The 25365-nt window shown below is 36.9% G+C and overlaps 1 protein-coding gene across 13 annotated transcripts in view; it reads left to right on the top strand.

Moving 5' to 3' along the window:
- The window catches only part of LOC100720927 (constitutive coactivator of PPAR-gamma-like protein 2), a 478018-nt gene that overhangs the window by 348482 nt on the left and 104171 nt on the right, over nt 1-25365 (top strand). Inside the window, exon 31 of one of the 13 annotated variants that reach the window (XM_063245947.1) lies at nt 8637-8735. The exons of the other annotated variants lie outside the window; for them this stretch is intronic. Coding sequence (XP_063102017.1) covers nt 8637-8697 — 61 coding nt within the window. The 3' untranslated portion in view covers nt 8698-8735. The remainder of the gene's footprint in view (nt 1-8636; nt 8736-25365) is intronic. 13 annotated transcript variants of the gene reach the window in all.

Genomic DNA, 25365 nt, shown 5'->3' with positions numbered 1-25365 from the left:
AAAAACATTACAGAAATTTATCCTACAGTGGTGTTATTCACTAGATATGTCACTTTGCAGCTTCTGGATCTTCCCCCAAGTCAAAAATCTGTGAAAGGTAAATATTTTGGCTTGAGATAGCCATGACAACATAACCAAAGGCAATACAACACAAACAAAAGAGAACTTACAGAACTGCTTCAGTAAGTGCAAAGAAGGATAAGTGTTTTAAAGTGAGGAGTATTTTGACAATGATTATTGACAATGTATCTTTTACTGTAGTAATTTTTAAAAGTTTTTGAACTACACCTTGTAGTTTAAATTTTGTTTCTGATACTTTTCAGCTGTAATAAGTTACTTTAGCCTTTCTAAACATCTCTATAAATAGATATTATAGTTCTTCTCAAAGCAGTTCAAACATTGAGGTAATAGATGCTCAATATATTACCTTCCTACCATTTTGACAAATTGGTAACTTACAAGAATAAGAATAATAGCTAAATATTTGTTCCTTCTGGTTACTAATGTGTTTCTAAGATTCAACCCTCTTTTGTCCCATCATTAACTCTACACTGTATAGTAATAGCTCACTCTCTCATTTATGTGGTTTTTTGATTATATAGAATGTATTTAGGATCATGAAAATAATTGAAATCAGTGGTGGCAAATCTATGGCACACGTTACTCATTTTTCTTTATAAGATGAAAGATATTAATGTATGAGTTGGTTGTTATAAACTAAAAGCTTAGTATTCAGATTTAATTGCATTTTGGGTATTTTGAGATAAATAAGTGAGTTTTGTGTTGTACTCAAGTACTTCTCTCTAAAAAGTTCACCATTGCTGATTTAAATTGTCCAAGATCAGCTATCAGACTGTGCTATAATAATCTAACAGGGTATGTATATTTTCCCTAAAGAGAATCACTTAGCCTCCTGCTCGAACTTTTTTATTCTTAATTGAAACACTGACAATTTGGTCATTTGATTTCCAGTGTATAACAGAGCAGAAGCAGCGAACTGTTAGGCAAGATAGGAAATAGAAGCTACTTTTAGAATCAGCCTCAGTGGTAGTGGTGATAAATAATAGCCCACTGCCTAAAAATAAGAGAAAAAATACAAAGATTACTTTTTTTGAAAAACCTCACAAAGAAGGATCAGCATCTGGAGTGGGGGAGTAGGTTGGCCTACAAAAATCCTTGCAGGAGTGGGGGAGTAGGTTGGCCTACAAAAATCAATAACCTAGTGTTCATCAAACTATCCAGAGTAAGTATTATACTATAGTGTCACCTATTCTATACTTGGCAGTGTGCTAAGCCCTTTGTGCATGATGTTTCTTCTTATGATGTTTCTTTTTTATTTATTTATTTTTTGTTTTTGTGAGAGGGTAGATATGTAGCTCAGACGGGTCTTCAACTCACTATATATTTCAGGCCAGCCTTGAATTCATGGCAGAACTCCTGCCTCTCCCTCCCAAGTCCTGAGATTATAGGCATGTACCACCACACCCAGCTTTATGTTTTGTTTTAATCTTTGTTTTTTTGTACATGATATTTCAAATCCTCATAACAGTGTTGCAAAAGTAGGTATTTATCTCCGTTAATATCTGAATAAACATTTCAAAAGCAATGATTTGCTGGGCATGATGATGCATGACTATAATCCCAACAGGGGAAGATTGCTAAGTTCAAGGCCAGTCTGAACTACATAGCAAGACCCTATCTTAAAAAAAAAGAATCTGAAATGCAATGACTCACAAAGACAACATAGCCAGGAAGTGGTATTGAGAGGGTTTGAACATAGCTCTATGCAATTCCCAATTACTATATTTTTAAGAAGACCAAATGATAGTTGTAATTTTAATTATAAGCATAAAATTGCTTTAATATTTTAAATTTAAATGAAAATTGAAATATCCTAAATACTTAATTGCCTAGTAATATTAAGTAAACCCTGTATGGCATCATGGAACTATAGCTTTGTACAATAATACCTTAGTATTATTTCCACTAACTATAGGTAAAAGATGCTTCTCAGGAAAGATAGGTAACACTGGGAAGGTTTTGAGTAAAATTTTGGTGAAGCCAAGGGAAATAGTGCTCTAGGGAGGATTGTTATCATTACTGTTATTATTTGTGGTACTGAGAATTGAATCTTCATATTATATTATACCTCTAATCTTTTTCATTTTTTAAGATGGGTCTCAACTTGCTAAGCTGCACAGGCTAGGCTCAAACTTTAGATACTCCTAGGTTAGCCTCCCAGAGTGCTAGGATTGTGAGTGTCACCACAATCAGCCTAAGAAGGACTGATATTGGTTGAAGAAGACAGAACCTTTGCATCCCACTAGCAATCACTAGGGAGGGGAGATACTATGGTGGAGTACAACCCTGTTGAATGTACAAAGGTATTCAACAAGGCCCTATCATTTTCTAAAATTTTATTTTAAAGAGAATAAAACCAAGCAAAATAAAACAAGCCAATCAAAAGAAGACAGTGTGACAAAGGATTACAAAATAAGATGATAGGAAATCAACAATGGTTAACATAATGCCTCTTGCTGTCTTCAAAATAGCTGCCCATACCTTCTGACATAGTAAAATCAAACAATACAGAATAGAATAGAATAAATCAAAAGAATGAATGCAATACAGGACTTCAAAACAAGATAATAAATCCAAAATGGCTACCATAATATATCTTGTTATCTTTGAAATAATTGCCCATGCCATCAGATATAATAAAATCAAAGAAGATGAAACAGAATAAAAGAAATAGCAATTTCAACTGCAAGCAATAAAGTATTCTATAATTGCCTGAGGCTGCAAAATTTAACTGGGAGATCTGGGCAGTGAAATAGCCATAAGAGGCTTTGGCAAGCTTATGCACATTCCCAAGGAATCAGGAAGATGGCATATATGTTCAGGAGTTAATGGGGAGGGCTACAGCTGATATATTCATACCTACCTGAATATGAGATTTTGCACAACATGAAACTAAAAGCCAGGGTGAAATCTAGTAAACTGCATGAATTTTAAATGAATGCCTCAACATACATAGGGATCCACTTGGCAGATGATGGAAGCCTTATTGCCCCAGACGTTTATATCTGACTTTGACCAACTAAAAGATACCTTGATCTGAAAGAGAACCCTAAGAATCTAGGTGTAGAAAGTAAAAGAAAAATTATAATCTAAAGAAAAATTTCAGCAGAGATATCTTGGTGACTAAAAATGGTATTGGGGAAGGACATCAAAAGTCGATAATTGCTGCAGTATATTTTCTTTTTAAAAAAATTTATTTAAAGAGAAAGAAACAAAAAAATACATGGGGATCAAAAAAAGGGTAGAAATAATACAGAATTACAGAAAAATAAATGCTAAGGAATCACCAGTTGATACATTACATATTGTCATCTTAGAAATAGTTGTTCAGGTTGCAAAATTAAATTATGTAAAGTGACATTCAAAAAGTGATACTGCCAACAGTTCTGCTCAATGATCTAACAAAAACTTAGTAATATGGTTATCAGTTCTACACACTTGTATTTTATCTTAAAGAGGGTAAGATTAAACATACCAAAACAGAACAAAACTGTTCAAAAAGAAACAATTTAAAGAAATACAGATTTCAAAGCAAGTTCACTGGAGATCTTCACCGTTTATCTAATTGTCTTTGGTTTCTTCCAAATAGTTGTCCCATCTTCACGCACATTAAATACATATTGCATATTATGGAACTAATCAAATCTTTACAGGATGATGAAGGCTTTTTAGGTCTTCAAGATCTGACATTGGGGAAGACAATAATGACTACCATAGTGTCTCTCATTCTCTTCGTAGTAGCTATCCTTATCTTTATATATGCTGAAATTGAACTTAAGAGACTAGACTAATTTCACTCTGATCAGTGAATAATAGTATTGCTAGATTTTATATCATAATGCTACAGAATTAGCATTGGGTTGCTTAGTGTCTTTCTTCTTCAGTGTATCTGTTCATTACATCTTGCATTATATAATCTGTTCCCGTAAATAGTATAAAAAATCTTCTCATGTGTGAATTTCTACATGTATATCTATCCTCTTTGTATTATAGGAAAAAATAAATCATAACAAGACAGCAAAACAAATTCCTAGAAAAACATGCAATGAAAAAGACACATAAGACCACAATATTAGGTAATCTACTGTAGTTACTATGCTTTCTCTTGTTATTTTCAATAGACTTGTCCACATCATCAGGCTTAATATAGTTAAGCATAGTATTACATAGCTATTTTTATGAAAACACAACTTTGAAAACATTGTAGGAGTTGAAAGCTGTTAATAATCAAAACCAGTATGGATGTCTTTTACATCTTGTCATCTTCAGAGTAGTTGCCTCTACTTTTAGGGTTGAAACTATCAAGCATACCAAATTCAAATAAAATCAGCCAAGGCAAAACCACGGTCTAATGAATCGGATTCAAATAAGATCAGTCATAGTAAGACAATGTAAGTAATACAGGGTTTCAGTTTATGTTAATAGGAAATTAAGGATAGTTACCATGGTATAACCTGCTATTTTTGGGTCAGATGTCTGTGCCCTCAAATCTGATGTGAGTGGACAGACAAGAACAAATTAAATTCAACAGGGCGATAAGACTACTGTGTCTTTTAAATCCTGATACACTATTAACAATGACCTCTGCCTTTTTTATAGTGTATCAAAGCTATCCATACTAAAGATTATAGCTTACTGTCTCTGCCTCATGTCTGCTACCCCACTTAACTGCTATAATTTGTCCACCTTACTCCCTCATTCCACTGTCTGCCCTGTTCATTGAGGCCTCTCTGCCACTGTTGCTGGAATCCTGGTATCACTTCCTTTTTCTCTCTGGAATGTCCTTCAGCACTCTGTAGGGTTGGGTTGGTGGCCATGAACTCCCACAGTTCCTCCTTGTCTTGGAAACATCTTATTTCTCCATTAATTTTGAGAGAGAGTTTTCTAGGTACATCTGTCTTGGTTGCAAATTACTTTCTTTCAAGACTTGGACTATTCCCCCCTTTCCCTTCTTGATTTTAGAGTTTGTGTTGATAAGTCTGTTGTTATTTTGATAATTTTTCTGTTGTAGGTTATCTGCTTCTTTTCCCTGGCTGCTTTTTAGTATTCTGTTCTTTTGGTGGATTTCTGGAATCTTGATTATTATATGTCTGGGTGTAGATCTGTTTTGGTTGTAGGTAGCTGGTGTTCTGTATGCTCTTTTGTCTGGATATCATTTCTTTTTCCTATACTTGGGAAGTTTTCCTTTAATATATCTGTGAATATTCTTTGGGTTTCATTTTTGGTTACTCCTGCTTCCTCACTCAGACACTTTATTCATAAATTATGTATCCTTTGGTCATCTTCTAGCCTTTGAATTGTTTTTTTCTGGTTCCTCATTATTTTTAAGAGGTCTTTTCTCTCACGATCATATATCATAAATCTCTCTTCAAGTTTCAAAAGACTAATTTTAGTTTCTGTCAAGGCATTTTGCCAGTGTTTGATGGAGTTTTTAATTTCCTGGTAATCTCTTTGGATCTGTTTCATGTATTCTAGGTTATGTTTAAATTCTTCAGAAGTTTCTCTTTCTTTTCTGATTTCCTCCGTTCTTCTATCTGTGTTCTCTTGGGCGGGGCTTATCATTTCATTAATTAATCTCTTTATATCTTGCCTCACTTGGATCAGAAGTACAGTTTAAATTCGTCTATGGGGTCATGAAGGTATTTCTTTTTTCGGCTGATGCTTTGTTTAGTATTGGATGGTTACTGTGCTGGTTATCTTCTGTGTTTACTTCTCCTGGGCTTATTTTCTCACGTTTGGCAGCTGGAGATTTTTTTTTATTACTGTCTCTTGTTATGTTTCTCGTTTCTTTCAGGCTGGAGTGTCCTGGGGGTCTCTGGCCCTCTCCATATTGCTTAGGGCCTTTCTGAAGCATGCTGACTTGAGTTTTTGTTGCCTCCCCAATTTGCTGTTATCTGAGGTAGGCAGGGATGCAGGGATGGTGCAGGCTGGCCTCCAGCCTCTGTGCCAATCCACAAGTTAGGCTGTACCATGTGTACGTCACAGTCGCGACTATTTTTTATCTGCTTATTGGGTCCCAACCAGAGGCTTGGTTCAGCCCCAGCAGATCCTGCCAGTTTTCTCTGCGCCAGAAGTACCTGATTAATGTCACCGCAGCACACGGCTCTTCCCAAATCCCAGCTGTCCTCTACCAGACCTCTCTGCACCAGGAGCAACTATCTCATGTCACCACAGTGCCGGGTCTGCCCAATGCCAAGATGTCCTCCACTAGTCCTCTCTATGTCATTGATGCTATCACTGCGCTGGGCTCTGTCCAATTTCAAGATGTCTTCCACCAGACCTGTCTGTGCCAGGGGCGACTGTCTGATGTCACCACAGCATGGGCTCTGCCCAATTCCAAGATGTCCTCCAGCCAGCGATACCAGCCACAGGGAATCCAGTCCCTAGTACTCACCAGGATTCAATGTAAATCTTCCTCTTGGTTCCATTGCACATTGTGCCACTTGTCTTCACTGCATTCCCAGCACAACGCGGATCAGTCAGAAAACTGCACATTGTCTGGCTTTGGAGCTGTGGACTCACAGTCTCCTCCGGCGCAGCCAGGAAGCCCTGGCTGCTTCGTGGGGCCCCAGGTCTCAATTTCCAGCAGTCGCTAAAAGCCAATACAGCTTTTCCTCTTGGGTCCACTGGTCAGTGTGCTGCGTTAAAGGTACGGGATTTGCAGACTCCCGTTATCAGCAGCCACGGTCTCAGCACGACCTTAAATCCTCCAGCCATGCCTAGTACAGTGTGGAATGGAGCTCAGTGAGTATATCGGGCTTCAACGCTCCCTTTGCGCTTTTCATTCCTTTTCCCAGTTTTATTTTTCCCTTCAGTTACCTCCTTGGTAAATAAGAATCATTATCGATTAATCTGGCCCTCTCCATATTGTCATATTCTAACATCTAATACGATTTTCCGCAGAGACTTTCCACCCAATCCCCTGGCAAGCTGCCATTTTTGAAACTCCCTCACTGCAGTATATTTTCAAAGCTGTCTACTTTGTTACAAGACTTGCAAAGAAGCATTAATATATGACTATTAGAAAGGAAGACAAATCAGTCAATACAAACTATTTCTACACGGGTACAGATGTTAGACACACTAAAGGCAGACTTTCAATTAGTTACAATAAATATATATAAGGAACTGATGGAAACCATATTTAGAGAATTAAAGAAAACACTGTGATATAAGTCAGTGGTAGAACATGTTCTCAGTGTGTGTGAGGCCATGTGTCCAGTACTCAGAACCCAAAAAGGGGCCGAGGGAAAGGGAAGTTGGGGAGAGGAAAAGAGGGAGGGAGGGAGGGAGAACTATGACAATGATTTATCAATTACAGAATAGTATGAATATAAATTATAGAAACAAATAGATATTCTGGAGTTAAAAAATATAATACATAAAATGAAAAATTAACTTGAAGGCCTCAATAGCAGGTATGACTTGAGAGAAGAAAAAAGTTAGTGAACTTGAAGGTAGGTCAATATAAATTATGAAACCTGAAAATCAGGATGAAAAAAATAATAAAAAAATTAACAGAACCTATGAGACCCATAGGAAACCTTTAGCATAGCAACTTATGCACAGTAGAAGTTCAGAAGAGAGGAGGGAATTTAGGAAAAAGAAATTTGAGGAAATAAGAAGCTCAAAGCTACATACATCTCCATAGATAATATTAGAAGACAAAATCTTGAAAACAGGAAGCAAAAGACAACTTATTCCATACAAGGGAAGATTAGTAGTAATAGTAAATAGGTGGCAGAAATCCAAATTTTTCATTGAATTATGAGTGGATAAATGGATGGAAATTTTGACACATGCCTCAACATGGTTGAACCTTGAAGATGTTATGCTAAGTGAAATAAATCATTCACAAAACCATAAATCTTATATGATTCCATAGAAAAGAAATACTTACTATAGTCAAGTTCATAGAGACAGAAAAAAGAATGGTGGTTTCCAGGATTGGAAGAAGAAGAGAATGGGGACTTACTGTTTAATTGGTATGAGTTTCAGATTAAAAAGAAAACACAATTCTGGTGATGGTTATACCACAGTGTAGGGGTACTTAATATCACTAAGCTTTACAGACTTAAAGTAGTTCAAGTAACACATTTTATGTTGTGTTTACCATACAAGAAAGGAAAGAAAGGCAAGCGCTGGAACTTCCATAAGGAGAGTAAGGATGGGTAAACCTCTACCGTGGCATTTCAGTGTAACTGGTGAAAATTATACAAGTCAAGGCTGGGCTACTGCTAAGTGGTAGAGCGCTTACCTAGCATGTACAGGATGCTAGGATCTATGCCCAGTCCCCAAAAGAGCTAAATAAAACTAATCATTTAAAGTTTCTAGAGTTTATCCTGAGGACATATAGTAAACAAAGAACCATTCATTCAAGAAAATCTACCAAGAAAAGGAAGTGGGGCTGTTGTAGGGGTTTCTCTTCCCAGAGAGGCTACAGAGGAAAATAATTAGCTCTATTATCTCAAATCAGAAATGTGTTAAGTACCATGAAAATTCCATTGACCTCTGTAGTCAGGCTGTGTTAGTTTACAGAGCCATTTACATTTCAGGATATCTAGATGCAGTCCCTTCAGGTGCATAGTTTGTGCCAGAAGAGAGCAAAAGAAGTAAGCAAGATTCTGAAAACTGCAGGCTGTGGCTTCACTAAGGTAAAAAATATTTTTTCTGGTGAGATGACTTCAATTCTACCATTGTAATCTAGAAATCATGTGTCAGGAGTATTCCTACAAGAGCTGATTACCAGGTCTGTGCTTTTCCCAAAGAATACTGGGTTAAGATTGAAGCAGTAGCTGTCCAAGGACTTTTCACAACAGCATGGTAATAAATGGATCCGGTGTTGTTAGACTGGAATTTTCATCATGTTTCTAAATTAACAAATTATTTTTATAATTGCTGTTGAAAGTAAATAATTGTTTGACTAAACTATCTTAAGTTATTGAAATACCATGTGGTAGGGAGAATAAACATGAAATGAAAATGAGATAATGAATCTTGTTAGTGGTGATACTATGATTTATAGGCCTATTGCAGAATGTGTGAAAAGAGACATTCATTATGTAATAAAGTAATAGGAATAAAAGTAAAGGGAAATACCATATAGAAAAGATGAATTACTTCTTCAGAGAAATAATAAAAAAATTACCTAGTTCATTTACATTCTGTTAATGATATGAAGTATTTTTGTGTTAGGTATGTAATTTTTGTTTGTTTGTTTTTTGTCTTTGGGGTTGTTTTTGAGACAGGGTCCCACAGTCAGTGTGGGTTTGGGAAAAGTGTGTGTGCCCATTAGATAGGGACAGAACATAGGCCAAATTTCAAAATATTTCCTAAGCCACACTCAGACCAGTCAACACCAAGCAGCTTCCTTTCTAGCATGAGGAACTAAAACTCTTCGTCTGACCAAACACTACCTGAAGACAACCTACTTTGACTCACATGCAACTTCTAGGAAGCCAAACTTAACACTAAAATGAAATGTATTCTTTCACAAGGGAATACTGAATGTCTAAGGCCATGCCTTACAAGGAATCTAAGAAGGAACCTCCAAGCTACTGGGTCTTTGCTGAATGTGGAGCAACAGTGTAAACTCCCTAAACAACAAGGCTTAATCTTGATATATTTAATAGTAAAGAGAAAAATGCAACTATCTGAGATGACTTAAGGATAACCATATATATATATTCTTCTAGACAGGATCTTACTATGCAGTTCAGTCTGGCTCTGAGCTCACTTTGTAAACAAGACTGGTTTTGAACTTGCTACAGTCTCCTGAGTGCTGGGATTACAGCCACCACACCCTGCTAAGCATAGCCTTATATTGACTCAAGCGTAATATGTAGGTAGCCAGACTAAAGGACAAAAACCAAAGAGAAAATTTATAGCAGCAATATAGAGGCAACAGTCTGCATGGGAAATATACTTTACTGAATAAGCACAGCAAGTCACTGAATAACTAAAAAGATCAACCAAGCAACAATACTGCAAGCTGGAGGCTTGGCATAATATATCACCTAAAATGTCCGGTTTATACCAAAATATCAGATATGGTAAGAAACAGTGGATTGGTAGCATATACATAGTAAATGAATCAGGGTTGTTAAGGGTTGTAGACAATACACTTAGAAGACAAAGAATTTAAATCAGTGTAAGTATGATCAGAGAACTAAATGAAGTCATGCTTGAAGAGTTAAATGGAGGAATGATGACTATATCATCACATAGAGAATGTCAATAGAGATACTGTTAAAATGAACCAAGTGGATATTCTGGAGGTGAAAAGTATAGTTATTGACTACAAAGATCAACAATAGAGTTGAACTGGCAAAAGAAAGAAGCAGTAAATTTCAGGATAGAGATGATATGATCTGAAGAACAATGAAGAAAAATGAATAGAGCCCAGAGTGGTGTGGCATGCCTGTACTGTAATCCCAGTACTCTGGGAAACTTAGGCAGAAGGATCACAAATTATAGCCCACGACTCTCTCAAAACACATTAAGAGATTAGACATGTAGCTCAGTGTGAAGGCACAGATTAAATCCCCAGGAAATGAACACAGCTTTGGGTAAACCAGAATCAACATTAAGTATACAAACATACATTAAGTGAGAGAGAGAAAAGGACACAGGAAAAAAATATTTTAAAAATGTTTGAGACTCCAGAGGTGTGTACTGGCTAGCTGTGCATTCTGGAAGCTCTGAACTCCTGCCATCTAGGCACAAGACCCCTGTGCCACCCTCTTGGTATGTCCCAGCTAGCTGCACAGAGAATCTAAGCTCTGGCCAGCCCAGCATCTCAGAACAAACCATCAGGAGAACGCCTGGCCAGCCTCAAAGGTCACAGAGGTATCAAGCCCTGCACAGCAGAGCTCCAGAGCCATCCATTAGGGACCAATCAGCCTAGCCATGGGTCCTCGAGATTTTCAGCTCCACCCCTCACAGCACAAGACCCCAGCATCATAGTTCAAAAGTGCATCCCACCTAGCCACACGAAGGATCTGAGCTCTGCTTAGCCTAGCGTCCCAGGGCAATCCATCAGGGGAATGCTGGGCCAGCTTCACAGGTCACAGAGGTACCAAGCCCTGCACAACCCAGAGCTTCAGACCTGTCCATCAAGGAGGGACCAGCCTTGAATTTCTTGTGCAATTCCGCAGTGAATTCATCAGGATCTGGGCTTTTCCTTGTTGGTAAGGTTCTAATTACATTTTCAATCTCATTAACTGAAATTAGATTATTCAGCAGTTTTACATCTTCTTGATTCAGCTTTGGTAATTCATATGTTTCTTGGAATCTGTCTGTTTCTTCTGTGTTATCAAATCTATCAGACTAAATATTTTTGAAGTAGGTATTGATGATCTTCTGTATTTCCACAGGGTCTGCAGTCATCTCACCCTTTTCATTCCTTATTGCATGAATTTTAGTTTTTTCTTTCCTTTTTTAAAATAAGGTTGGTTAAGGGTTTATCATTTTTTATTTATTCTTTCAAAGAACCAACTCTTTGATTCATTGATTCTTTAGATTATTGTCTTCATCTCTATTGCATTAATTTCTGCTCTGAAGTATTTTTTCCATCCTTTGACTTTCAGTAGATGAATTTCCTTTCAGGTTAGAAGATTTCTTGTATACAGCATATGGTTGGATGTTGCTTCTTGATCCATTCTGCCAGTCTGTTTCATTTATTAGTGAATTGAGGCCATTTACATTAATGGTTATAACTGATATATATCGGCTCGTTTTTGTCATGTTATCTTTCTGCTGTTGGTTCTTTACTTTTCTCCTTTCTTTAATTGCCTGTCCTGCTTAGTAGCTTGTTTCTATGTGTGTTCTTGGAGTAATAATTCTTCGTATGTCTATCTAGAATATTTTTCAGTATTCTTTGCAAGGATGGTTTGGTGGTCATGAAGTTCTTCAGCTGTTCTTGTCATGGAAGTATCTTATTTCTCCATCAATTTTGAAGGACTGTTTGGTAGGGTACATAAATCTGGGTTGGAAGTCACTTTCCTTTAGGTTTTGAAATACTTTGCTCCATGCTCTTCTTTACTTTAGTGTTTGTGCTGAGAAGTCTGCAGTGATTCTTACAGGCTTTTCTTTGTAAGTGATTAGTCTCTTCTCTTTAACAGCTTTTAATATTCTATTCTTATGTTGACTTTCTGGGATATTAATTATTATCTATCTGGGTGTAAATTTACTTTGGTTATGACTAATTGGAGTTCTATATGCTTGACTTACCTATGTATCAGTTTCCTTTCCCATGTTTGGGAAATTTTCTGCTATTATTTCTGTAAATAGCCTTGATATCATTTGTGTTGTTACCTTCTTTTTCATGTACACCTATCAATCTTATATTATTTTTCTTTCCATCATCTTGCAACTGTTGGATTATTTCCTGATTCCTTGTTATTTTTAACAGATCTTTCCTTTCTTGTTCACTAGCTGCAATTATGTCTTCTAGATCTGAAAGTTTATCTTCATATTCATTCTTGCAGTTTTGCCAGATTTCTATTCTTTTGTTTTCTTATGTTTTTCTTGCGAGGTTTCCATCTTTTTGCAGTGCTCCTCGATTTTTTTAACTATGTCTTCTTTAGATGTGAAGCATTTCTTTTATTATATTTATCATTTCTTCTTTTGCCTGGGAGATTATTTCTAATCTGATTTCCTTTATCGCTTCATATAGTTTCTTCTTTACTTCAGTTGCTATCATTTCAGAAGTTTCAGGTTTATGGCTTATACTTTCTTCTATACTCTTGTCTTGTAGGCTGGTTTGGAAATGGCTGGAGTTTTGGGATTCCATTTTCCTCTTTCATTTTTTCATTTTCCTCATTCCCCTGGGGCAGTTGAATGCAATTTCTTAGTTGTTTCTTGGATTGAGGTTGGCTGACTGTACTGCAGGGAGTTTTCCCAGCTGAGTGGGCAATATTAGGCAGGCCTTACTGGGTCCCTAGTGGCACTCAAAGGCTCTCCAAATCGGGAGAATACATTAGTGGACCGTCAGCACACCCCACATGGCTCACCAAAGCTCCCCAGCTGCTTCATATAACTGGGCAGGGCCCTGCAAGATTCTGAGTGGCATACCAAGGCGCTGGAATACACTTGGCAGGCCTTCAGCTCATGCCATGTGGTACACCAAAGCTCCCTAGCTTCTTGGGATCTCTGGGTAAGGCCCTACCAGGTTCTGCACAACATTCTAAGGCTGCATAGCTAGGTGTAGTTCACTGTACAGGTCTTTACTTCACAGCATGAAGCCCACTGAAGTTACCCAGCTGGTTGGAATCACTGAGTGGGGCCCAACCAGGACCCTAGTGAAGAACCAAAGGTCCCGGACTGATTTGGGAAGCTACGTGGGGCACTTCCAGTTTCCAGGCAAGGTCCTGCGGGTGCAAAGCTAGGTGGAGTGCACTGTGGGGGCCTTCAGCTCACACCACTCATCACACAGTGTCTCCCCAGCTATCTGTGGGTTACTGGGTCAGTTCCAAGCAGGACCCCAGTGATGAATCAAAGGGCTCAGACTGTTCGGGGATGCTAGTTGGTGTCCTACCAGGTTCCAAACAAGGTCCTGTGGCTGCACAGGTAGGTAGAGTTCTCTGTGGAGGCCTTCAGCTCATACCAGTCATCACATGGTAGCTCCTCAGCTACCTGGGCATCAATGGGCGGGGCCCAAGCAGCACCCAAGTGACAAAACAAAGTTCAGGACTGTTTGGAAATGCTGGTCAGGGTCCTACCATTTTGTGAGGCAGGATCCATGGCTGCATAGCTAGGTAGAGTTCACTGTGGAGGCTTTCAGCTCGCATCACTTAGCACCTGGCAGCCTGTTAATTTTATTTGAATAAAACAATGAAATAAAAAATAACATGAAATAAATAGCCCCCAGGTAACCAAAGACTTAGAAAGAAAATGTATTGGTCCCACTAAGTGTGGTGGCAGACACTTGTAACCCTACCACATAGAAGGCTGAGGCAGAATGATCACCGTTAGTTCAAGGCCAGTCTGAACTACATAGCAAGACCCTGTGTCAAAAAAAAATGACTGCTCCCAACTTGCCTTTCAAAAACTGTTAAGTGATACCCTTAAGACTGGCAGGAAAGACACCAAATGAATAAATAATGACCACCTAAAAAGTTAATTGCATATATATATATATAAATGTGTATTTTCTCTTTCATTCTTTTAACTGATTTATAAAACTTAATTATAAAATTGTGTGTTAGTTTTGTAATAAAGATATGCATGATTGGATCCAGGTTTCTACATACTCCTGAAATTAATTTAGTGTGAATTTGAAGTAGCATGTGATAAGTTAAGATACATAAAGTATTTCATAGACAAACCACTATGAAAATAACTAAAACAGAAAAAAGTCAACAATAGCATAAAAATTCTACATCAGAGAATAACTGTTTAGCACAAAAGAGACCTAAATGAAACCATATTGATAAATACATCAAATAGAAATGGATTGATGGACTGTATAACATATTTGCATTTAAAAGATTGAAATGCTGTCTATACAAGATATCTGTTGGGTTCAAAATCACAATTTCAAAGTACAAGAGTAGTGAGTACCATGAAAACAACCCCATGTATACTGTAATAGTTTTATTAATATCAGGACAAACTTTAAGGCAAAGGTATTACTCTAAATAGATAAGAACATTGTATAGTGAAGAAAATGTGAATTTGTCAGGAAGTTTTATGCATATACACCTCTGAAGAAAGTGCCCAATGTTGGATTTAGAATGATGATAAATGACAATGATATTAAGTGAAGAGTTTAGAACCTTACTTTTGTACACAAACATTACTCAAAGTGAATCATAGACAAAAAGGTTAAACATGTTAAAAAATTATACTAGAAGAATACTTGAGAAAAAATTATCATGATTTTGCATTGGGCAAAGATTTCTTAGATATAACAACCAAAGAACAGCTCATTAAATGTATGTGTTGGGTCTGATGAAAACACTGTACCAAGCTTGCTTGCATTTTTTAAACCACCAGTTGAAATTGAAAAGGAACCAAGTGTGGTGGCACACATCTATAACCTCAGCACTAAGGATGCTGAGGCAATAAGAGTAGGAGTTTAAGGTCAGCCTAGTCTATACAGTATAGCAAGTTGAAGGCCAGCTTTGGTTGCCTTCTCTCAATGCCTCCTCCCTCCAAAAATAAAAACAAAATTTAAAAAAGCAGAAAAGACATGACACAGACTGGAGGAATATTTACACATCATATATCTGTTGAATAATTTGTACCCAGAATATATAAAGAACTATAATAACTCAAAAAACCCCAACAGTTTTTTTTTCACTGTGAAAGTCAGTATGGAAACCCCAACAGTTTTAAAATAAGTAAGAGATCAGAATGGACATTTCACTAAGGAAGATACAGTATTGAAATACAAACACATGAAAAGATTTTCAAACTCAGTAATCATTGAGGAATGCAAATTTAAACTATAATGAAATAACTATGTTATTATAGTACTATAATAAAAGAACTAGCAAATATTAAAGGATATTAAGTAACAAGAATTCCCCCTATATTGGGCATGGTGGTGTATTCCTCTAATCCTAGCACTTGGGAGGCTGAGGCAGGAGGATTTGTATGAGTCCAAAGCCAACCTGAACTACATAGCAAGACCCTCTCTCAAATAAAAGATTTCTCTCATACATTGCTGGTAGAAACTTGAGATAGTGTGGCTATTTTGAAGATTGGTTTGACTTTGTTTTTTTTTTTTTTTAAGTTTCCAAAGTGCTGAGGATGAACCCTACAGCCTTGCACATGCTTGCACATCACCAGCCCTGGATTGGCATTTTGTTTTTTTTAAAAATTAACAAAGCATTTCATTCATTTATTTCCCTCCTAATCTTCTCTCCAAGAGCACTAAAAATATAATGTGTTAAGAAAACTTGCACATGAATGTTCATAGGAGCAGTATTTATAGTAACCAAAAAGTTAAAATAGCCTATTAACTGGTAAATGGATAAACAATGTTATATATCCATCAGTGGGATATTCGGCAGTATAGTCAAATTACTGTTACAGGGAAGTTCATGAATAATCATGAAAATCATTATGCAATGAGCTAAAAATATAGACTAATGAGGGGGCACTTATATGTAAGGACCTGGGTTCAATCCACAGCACCTGCCCTAAATCATTTTGCTAAATGTGGGTTAAAGAAATTTTTGAAAAGGCCTTAGTAAATGCAGACTTATGAGAGTAAAAGACTTATGAGAGTAAAATAAAGATGTCATTTCTCCACAAATTGTTCTATAGGTTTAATAAATTTTTTGTGTGTGTGTTCAGTAAACTTACTCTATAATTTATGCCAAAGGGTAACAGTCAGCTGAACAGCACAGTGTGTGTCTATAGTACTACTAGTTTGGAAGCTGAAGGAAGAGGGATGCTTGAGCTCAAGCACTCAAGGTCAGCCTGGGAACATAGCGAGACTCAGTCTCAAAAAAAATTATACTCCCTTACAGTGGCTAACACAATTTTGAAAACTAAAGATAAAGAATCACTCTACCTAGTATTGAGACTTACTGAGTAACTGAAGTGTTCAAGATAGATGATATTTGCTAAGAATAGATTAGTGGCACAAATAACCCAGAATATGATTTCAAAAAGACATATTCGACTGATTATTGACAAATGCAGGAACAATTCAGTGAAATGAGAATAACATTTTATTTCTTTAAAGTGTAATTATTTAAGAGAAAAAAAGACATGGAAAAGAAAAACAAAAAGTGAAAGACAAACAACAAACCCGAAACAATAACAGTATATAGGTTTTCAAAACAAGAGGATAGGAGCTTAACAATGATTGTAATCACAGATGAAAATCATTTCTAAAATTCATCTGGTACCAGAAGAGACCTAGAACAGTAAAGAAAATTCTGACCAACAAAGGCAAGGCAGGAGACATCACCATTCCCAACTTGAAATTATACTACAAACCTACTATGGTAAAATCAGCATGGTACTGGAATGCAAATAGACCTTAAGATCAGTGGGATAGATTTGAAGATACAGCCACAATGACAAACACACTCAGCTACCTCATCTTTGACAAAGGGGCCAAACATGTTCACTGGAAGAAAGATAGCCTCTTTAACAAGTGGTGATGGCAAAACTGGCTTTCCATATGTTGAAAATTAAAAGACCCATATCTGCTACCATGCACTAAAGTCAAAATGGGTCAAAGATGTAAATATTTAAACAGGAACACTAAATCTGCTGGAAGGCAAAGTAGGAAGAAATCTTGATGACATAAAAGTAGGCAGAGATCATGAACAAAAATCAAACTGCATGAAAAATAGATCCCCAAATCAACAATGGGGATCATGTCTCATTAAAAAGTATTTACATGTCAAAAGAAATCTCCACAGAGTGAAAAGAAAAGCCACAACCTGGGAAAATATCTTAGCCAGCTGTCCCTCAGACAAAGGACATATAAAGAATTAAGAAAAATCAAACACCCATTCCAAAAATGGGCATCTGAAATGAATACAGACTTCTCAGATAAAGAAGTACAAATAGCAAATATATGAAAAAATGTTCAGCATCATTCGTCATTAGAGAAATGCAAATTAAAAGAACACTGAAATTACATCTCACTCCAGGAAGAATGGCCAAGAAAATCAACCAATAATAAATGCTGGGAGGGCTGTGGGGAAAGAGGAACACCTCTCTGCTATTGGGAGTGTAGACTGGTGCAACCATTATGGAAATCAGTGTGGAAGTTTCTCAAAAAGGTAGGATTAGAGGTTCTTTTTGACTCAGCTATCCCACTTTCAGGCAGTTTTCCAGAAGAACTAAAGACACCATACCACAGTTATATATGTGCACCCATGTTTATAGCAGCACAATTTGTAATAGCCAAATCTTGGATCCCATCAATTGAGGAATGGATAAAATGGTATCATATTTTTATATAATGGAGTACTACTAAACTGTAAAGAAAGATTGCATCAAAGCTTTTATAATAAATGGATATGACCATAATGATAAGTGAAATCAGTCAAATTCACATGCATAAATACCACATTGTCTCCCTAGTGTAAGAAACTGAAAGAGCAAATATGATGAAAAATTGCAATAAATGTTGTGTAAAGGTAAGAAACTGCTGAAAGAGTAAAAGTAACTAGGATGGGGAATAGAGGAAAGAAGAAAGAATAAATGAAAAAGAACTAAATTTGTGTGTGTGTGTATGTGTGTATAAGCTAAGATGACTATACTACTAATTCTGTTAATTGCTTGGGAAAGAACAGTTAATACTCATATGATTAGATCAGTTTTGCATGTCTATATCTGGTGATCTATGTAACCCTATTGAAAATAACAATATGCAGGTAACAATTAAAACTGTTTAATAATTTTGGGAGAATGGCCATTTTCAAATGCTTGTTCCTCCTATCCATGAACAAGAAATGTCTTTCCATTTTCTGAAATCCTGTTTGATTTCCTTTTCGATGTATAGATCTTCTACTTCCTTTGCTAGATTGATTCTTAAATATTTCATTGTTTTGGATGCTATTGCGAAGGGTGTGGTTTGCCTTATTTCTTTTCAGTGAGTTTGTTGTTTGTGTATAAGAATGCTATTGATTTTTGTGTATTGACTTTGTATTCAGTTTCATTGCTGAATTTGGTTATTACATCTAGAAGTCTTTCAATGTGGTTTTGTGGGTCTTCTATGTGGACTATCATGTCATCTACAAATAATGATAATTTAACTTCTTCTTTTCCTATCCTTACCCCTTTTATTTCTCTCTCTTGTCTAATTGCTCTCACTAATGTTTCCAGAATTATGTTGAATATGAGAGGTAATAAGATCCTTGCCTTGTTCCTGATTTTAGGTTGAAAGTTTCCAGTTTTTGTCCATGTAGTAAGATATTGGCTGTTGGTTTATTTTTTTTTTTTAACTTTTTATCGGTACCCGGGATTGAACTCATGACTGCCTGCTTGCAAGGCAGGTGCTTATGCCACTGGCTGTTGGTTTATTATATATGGCTTATATCAGATTGAGGTAAAGACTATATGTCTTGGTTACTTTTGTCTTTTTACTGGGAAAAAACACCAGACACCCAAAATTAAGGAAGGAAAGGTTTTTTTAGCTTACTTTTTGTAGACATTTCAGACCATAATCATCTGGCTCCAAGTCAGGGTGACATGTCACAGGGGCAACACTTCAAGGCAGCAGCCAGAGAAAAAGTGGAGAAAATAAGCTTCTTTTCCTCCTTTTTACTGCACATAGGACACACCCTCCTCCAGTGTGGGTGCAACACTCACAAAATCTCTGTGCCTTCCTCTAGCAAAGGATGAGGACACTTACAAAGTAAGAATCCTGGTTCCCTGCTGAGTCTCTACGTTAAAACCACTAACCTTCTCAAGTTACCACAATGTATCTACCATAACACCATCTATTCTAATTTTTGTAGGGCTTTTATCATGAATGAGTGTTGGATTTTATCAAAAGCTTTTTCTGCATTTATTAAGATGATCACGTGATACTTGTATTTGTCTCTATTGATAAGGTGTATTCTGTTTCTTGATTTGCATATGTTGAACCTCCCCTTTGTTCATGGGATGAATCCCACTTAATCATGGTGTATAATCTTGATGATTTGTTGCATTCTGTTTGCCAGTATTTTATTGAGGATTTTTGCATTTACATTCATTAGGGAGATTGGTCTGTAGTTCTCTTTTTTGGTCGGATCTCTCCAATTTTGTATTAGGGTAATAATTGCTTCCAGGAATGCTTTAGAGAGATTTGCTTCCCTTTCAATTTCACTGAAGAGTTTGAGGAATGTTGTCATTAATTCATCCTTGAATTTCTTGTAGAATTCAGCTGTGAATCCATCAGGACCTGAGCTTTTCTTTGTTGGTAAGGTTCTAATTACGTTTTTAATTTCATTAACAGAATTGTGTTATTCAGCAATTTTATATCTTCTTAACCCAGCTTTAGTAATTCATGTGTTTCTAGGAATCTGTCCATTCCTTCTGTGTTATTTAACCTATGAGAGTAAAGTTTTTCAAAGTAGGCATTGATGATCTTCTGTATTTCCACAGGATCTGTAGTGATTTCACCCTTTCATTACTTATTGCATGTATTTTAGTTTTTTCTTTCTTCTTTTTGATAAGGTTGGCTAGGGGTTTATCAATTTTTTGAGGGTACTGGTTTTTTTTTTTTTTTTTTAGTACCAGGGATCAAACTCATGACCTTATGCTTGCCAGGCAGGCGCTTGTGCCGCTGAGCTAAATCCTTGGCCCTGGGTTTGTCAATTTTATTCATTCTTTCAAAGAACCAACTCTTTGATCCATTAATTCTTTATTTTTTTTCTTAGTTTCATTTGCATTAATTTCTGCTCTGACCTTTATAATTTCCTCTCTTCTTTTGACTTTGGGCTTGACTTACTCTTCTTTTCCTAGAAGTTTGAAGTACAGCTGTAGGTTGTTTATTTTCCTGATGTGGGAGTTTGCCGCTATAAATTTCCCTGGGAGGACCGCTTTCATTGTATCCTACACGTTCTGGTCAGTTGTATTTGCATTTTTGTTTGACTGTATTGTTTACTTTCTTCTGTGATCCACTGGTTGTTTAAAAGAGTATTATTTAATTTCTATATGTCTATAGGTTTATTGTGGGGATTTTTGTCATTAATTTCCAATTTTCCATAGTAAGCATTATGATTAGATAATATGCATGGGATTATTTTACTTCCTTTATATTTACTTAAGTATGTTCTGTTGGCTAGTATATGGTCTCTTTTAGAGAATGTCCCTGGTGCAGCCAAAAAGAAGTGTATTCTAATGTTGTTGGGTGGAACAGTCTGTACACATCTACTAGGTCCATTTTTTCACAAATTTGATTCAGTTCTGTTACTTTTTTGCTGATTTTTTTGTTTGCTTCATCTGTCTCTTCATGCCAATAGGATGTTAAGGTCCCCTGTTAGAGCTATTTTTTTATTGATACATGGGATCGAACTCACAACCACATGCTTGCAAGGCAGGCACTTATGCCGCTAAGGTAAATCCCCAGCCCCTATAACTGTATTTGTGCTTATTCGATTTTTCATGTCTATTAATATTTGTGTTACGTAGTTTGGCACTGCCGTACATGGTGCATATATATTTATGATTGTAATCTCTTTTCTCTTAAAGTTTTCCCCTAGTAAGTATATAGTAACCTTCTTTATCTCTTTTGATCATTCTTGGCTTGAAGTTTACATTGTCTGCAAGCAGAATAACTACCCCCCTTTTTTTTCTGGGTTCCTGTCACATGGAGTATTGTTTTCCATCCTTTGACTTTTAGTCTGGGAACTTCCTTTTAAGTTAAATGTGTTTCTTTTACACAGCATGTTATTGGCCTGTTTCTTTTTAATGATGAGCTGATATCATTTACATTGATAGATATAACTGATATGTACCAATTTATTCCTGTCATGCTATCTTCCTGTTGTTGGTTTTCTATTTTTTCTGTTTAATCTTTTGCCCTGTGTAATGATATCCTTCTGCTGGTGTTCTTGGAATTGTGGTAATCTTTATCTCTTTCTAGAGTGTCTTTCAGTGCTCTTTGTAGTGCTGCTTTAGTGGTTATGAAGCTTTTCAGTTGTTCTTTGTGATGGAAGTATCTTATTTATCCATCAACTTTCAACAATAGTTTTGCAGGGTACATCAATCTGGGGTGGAAGCTGCCTTTTTTCAGGACTTGAATTACTTCACTTCAATGTTTTCTTCACTTGGAAGTTTTTGTGTTGAGAAATCTGCCATGATTCTGATAGGCTTTTCTTCATAACTGATCTGTTTTTTTCTCTGGCAGCTTTTAGTATTCTGTTCTTGTGTTGAATTTCTGGGATCCTACTTATTATCCATCTTGGTAAATATTTATGCCTGAGGTTGCACATGTCTTACTTCTCTGTATATCAGATTCTTTTCCCATATTTGGAAAATTTTCTGTTATTATTTCTGTACATAGTCTCCATAAGTCATTTGTGTTGACCCCTGCTTTTTCATTGACATCTTATATTTTTTTCTTTGCATCATCTTGCAGCTATTGAATTGTTTCTTGGTTCATTGTTATTTTAAGAGATCTTTTTTAAAATTTTATTTAAAGAAAGACTAAACATAAAAGAAAATAGGTAGAAATAATACATATGTTCAGAGAAAAAATAAACAGTAAAAAATCACTAGTTGATGTTTACATATTATCGTTTTACAAATAGTTGTTCAAGATACAAAATGGAACATGTAAAGTGGGAATTCAAACAGTGACAACGCAAGCAGTTCTGTTCACTCTCCAACAAAAACTTAGCAACGTGGTTGTCAATCCTATACATATAGAGAGAATAAAACTCGAGCGAGATCCGGGCCGCGAACGAAAGCAGTGACAGAGGCACTTATACCACCACCTGCAGTAACTTTCTCCCTGACTTGGGGGACCAGACCAGCTCCCCACTGGACCAGAGACCAGGCCCGAAGGGTAAGAGTAACAGCTGTGGCTGGGAGCTCTGCCCAGCCTGCGGGACCTTTCACCCTGACCTGGGGACCAAGGCTGGTCTCCTACCAGACCAGGGGACCAGGCCAGTTCAGAGACTGTAGCAGCTGCGGCTGGGAGCTCTGCCCAGCCTGCAGGAACGTTCTCCCTGACTTGGGGGACCAGACCGGCTCCCCACTGGACCAGAGACCAGGCCGGAAGGGTGAGAGTAACAGCTGTGGCTGGGAGCTATGCCCAGCGTGCAGGAACTGTCGCCCTGACCTGGGGACCCAGGCCAGTTTCCTACTAGACCCGGGGACCAGGCCAGATCAGAGACTGGCAGTGGTGGCTGGGAGCTCTGCCAAGCCTGCAGAAACTTTCTCCCTGACTTGGGGGACCAGACCGGCTCCCCACGGGACAACAGGCCGGAAGGGTAAGAGTAACAGTGGTGGCTGGGAGCTCCACCAAGCCTGCAGGAACTTTCGCCCTGACCTGGGGACCCAGGCCAGTTCCCCACCAGACCCAGGGACCAGGCCAGATCAGAGACTGTGGCAGCGGTGGCTGGGAGCTTGGCCCAGCCTGAGGAGACACTCTTCCTGGCCTGAGGAGGAGGCCAAAGTTCCCTGCTGGGTCCAGTGAGTGGGGCCATCGCAGAGTACCCCATCCCAGGCTGGTGGATCTCTCTCCCACACCTGCAACAACACTTGAAGCTTCCAAATACAGGAAAATGACAAAACGAAAGTCTAAAATGCAATCTCAAATATCCAGCCCATCCCAAGAAAGTCCAGGAGCCATGTGCATAGAAGAAAACACATGCCACATGACTGAAATACCTGAAATCATGGTAACTGAAATAAAGAAGCAAGTATGGGAAGCCTTGAAGGAATACAAACTCGAAATATTCTCTCAGATGAAAGAAGAATTGATAAAAGAAATGAAGCAGATGCTAAACATATCTAAAGAAGAGGTAGTTAAAAAATTAGAGGAACTAAACGGAAGGATAGAATCCCTGGATGAACAGTATAGGAAGCAAACAGAATACATAAAACAGATGCAAAGAGATATACAGGAAATCAAAAACTCCATTGAAAGTTGTAAAAACCGCCTCAATATATGTGAAGATAGAATCTCAGATCTCGAAGACAAGATTGCAACAAGTGAAGAGGAAAGAAAAGATCTTTTAAAAATAACAAGAAATCAGGAAATAACAATTCAACACCTACAGGATGACGCAAAGAGAAACAACATAAGATTGATAGGGATAAATCAAAAAGAAGGGGACAACATAAAGGATGTCAAGAGGATATTAAGAGAAGTAATAGCTGAAAATTTCCCAAACATGAGATTGGAAACTGATATCAAGATCAATGAAGCATACAGATCTCCAAATAGGCACAATCAAAATAAATCTACACCCAGACATATAATAATGACCATCTCAGAAATTGAACAAAAGAATAGAATATTAAAGGCTGTCAGAGAGAAAAGACAGATCACCTATAAAGGAAAACCTATCAGAATTACAGCAGACTTCTCAGCACAAACAATAAAGTCAAAAAGAGCATGGAGTGATGTATTTCAGATCCTAAAGGAAAATGATTTCCAATGTAGGCTGATGTACCCTGCAAAACTATCCTTCAGATTTGATGGAGAAATATGATACTTCCATGACAAAGATCAGCTGAAAAACTTCATGATCACCAAGCAAACCCTGCAAAGAAGACTGACAGTCAGCCTAGATACATTTAGGAAAAAACCACTAAACAAAGCTGACAGTTGAACAGAGCAGAAAGATAAACATGCAACACCAGAAAGATAATATGTCAACAATAAACCAATTTATAACAATTCTTACTATTAATGTAAATGGTCTCAATACACCAATGAAAAGAAACAGACTGGCAGAATGGATCAAGAAACAAAATCCAACCATATGCAGTTTAAAAGAAACCCACCTAACTCAAAAGGATACTCACAGACTCAAAATCAAAGGATAGAAAACAACATTCTTTGCAACAGGAACCCAAAAAAAGCAGGGGTAGCTATTCTGTTTGCAGACAAAGTCAACTTCAAGCCAATAATGATTAGAAAGAATAAAGAAGGTCACTACATACTGGTTAGGGGAAAACTCCAAGAGGAAGATATAACTATCTTAAATATATATGCACCAAACCCTAGAGCACCCAGTTATATAAAACAAGTAGTAACAGAAATGAAAAATCAAATCAGCAGTAACACAATTCTGACAGGAGATCTTATTTTATTTTTTTTTTATTTAACGAGAAAAGAAAAGAAAGAAAAAAAACAGTGAAGGGGTACAAGTTATACAGATTTACAGAAGAAAAAAATGCGCAGTAGGAAATCACTAGTTAATGGATTACATATTGCCATCTTAGAAATAATTGTTCAAGTCACAAAATTAAAGCTTGTAGAGTGGACATTCCAACAATGACACTGCAAACAGTTCTGTTCAATGATCCAATAAAACTCTGTGATATCATTTTCTATCTTATACATTTAAATATACATGCAGTTATATAGTTTAGAGCACTTTCTTTTCCTCTCTTTTGTACAGTGACTATTACACATTTTGGGTTTCATTGCTCCCACGGTTCTTATTGCTTTTTTGGAAGAGAGTAAAACCAAATGTGACATAACAGAACAGAATCAGTCAAGTCAAAAGGGTGGATATAATAGATAATATAAAAACATAATACAAGGTGATCAACAATGGTTACCATAATGCCGCCTGCTATTTCTAATAGAATTGCCTATATCATTAGTTGTAATACAATTGAACAAAACAGTAAAGAATA

This window comes from Cavia porcellus, unplaced genomic scaffold (genome assembly GCF_034190915.1).
Source record: "Cavia porcellus strain 051 isolate PalLab524CR breed Dunkin Hartley unplaced genomic scaffold, mCavPor4.1 scaffold_3, whole genome shotgun sequence".
Classification (NCBI taxonomy): Eukaryota; Metazoa; Chordata; class Mammalia; order Rodentia; family Caviidae; genus Cavia; species Cavia porcellus.
This window is presented reverse-complemented; position numbering and strand designations above follow the sequence as displayed.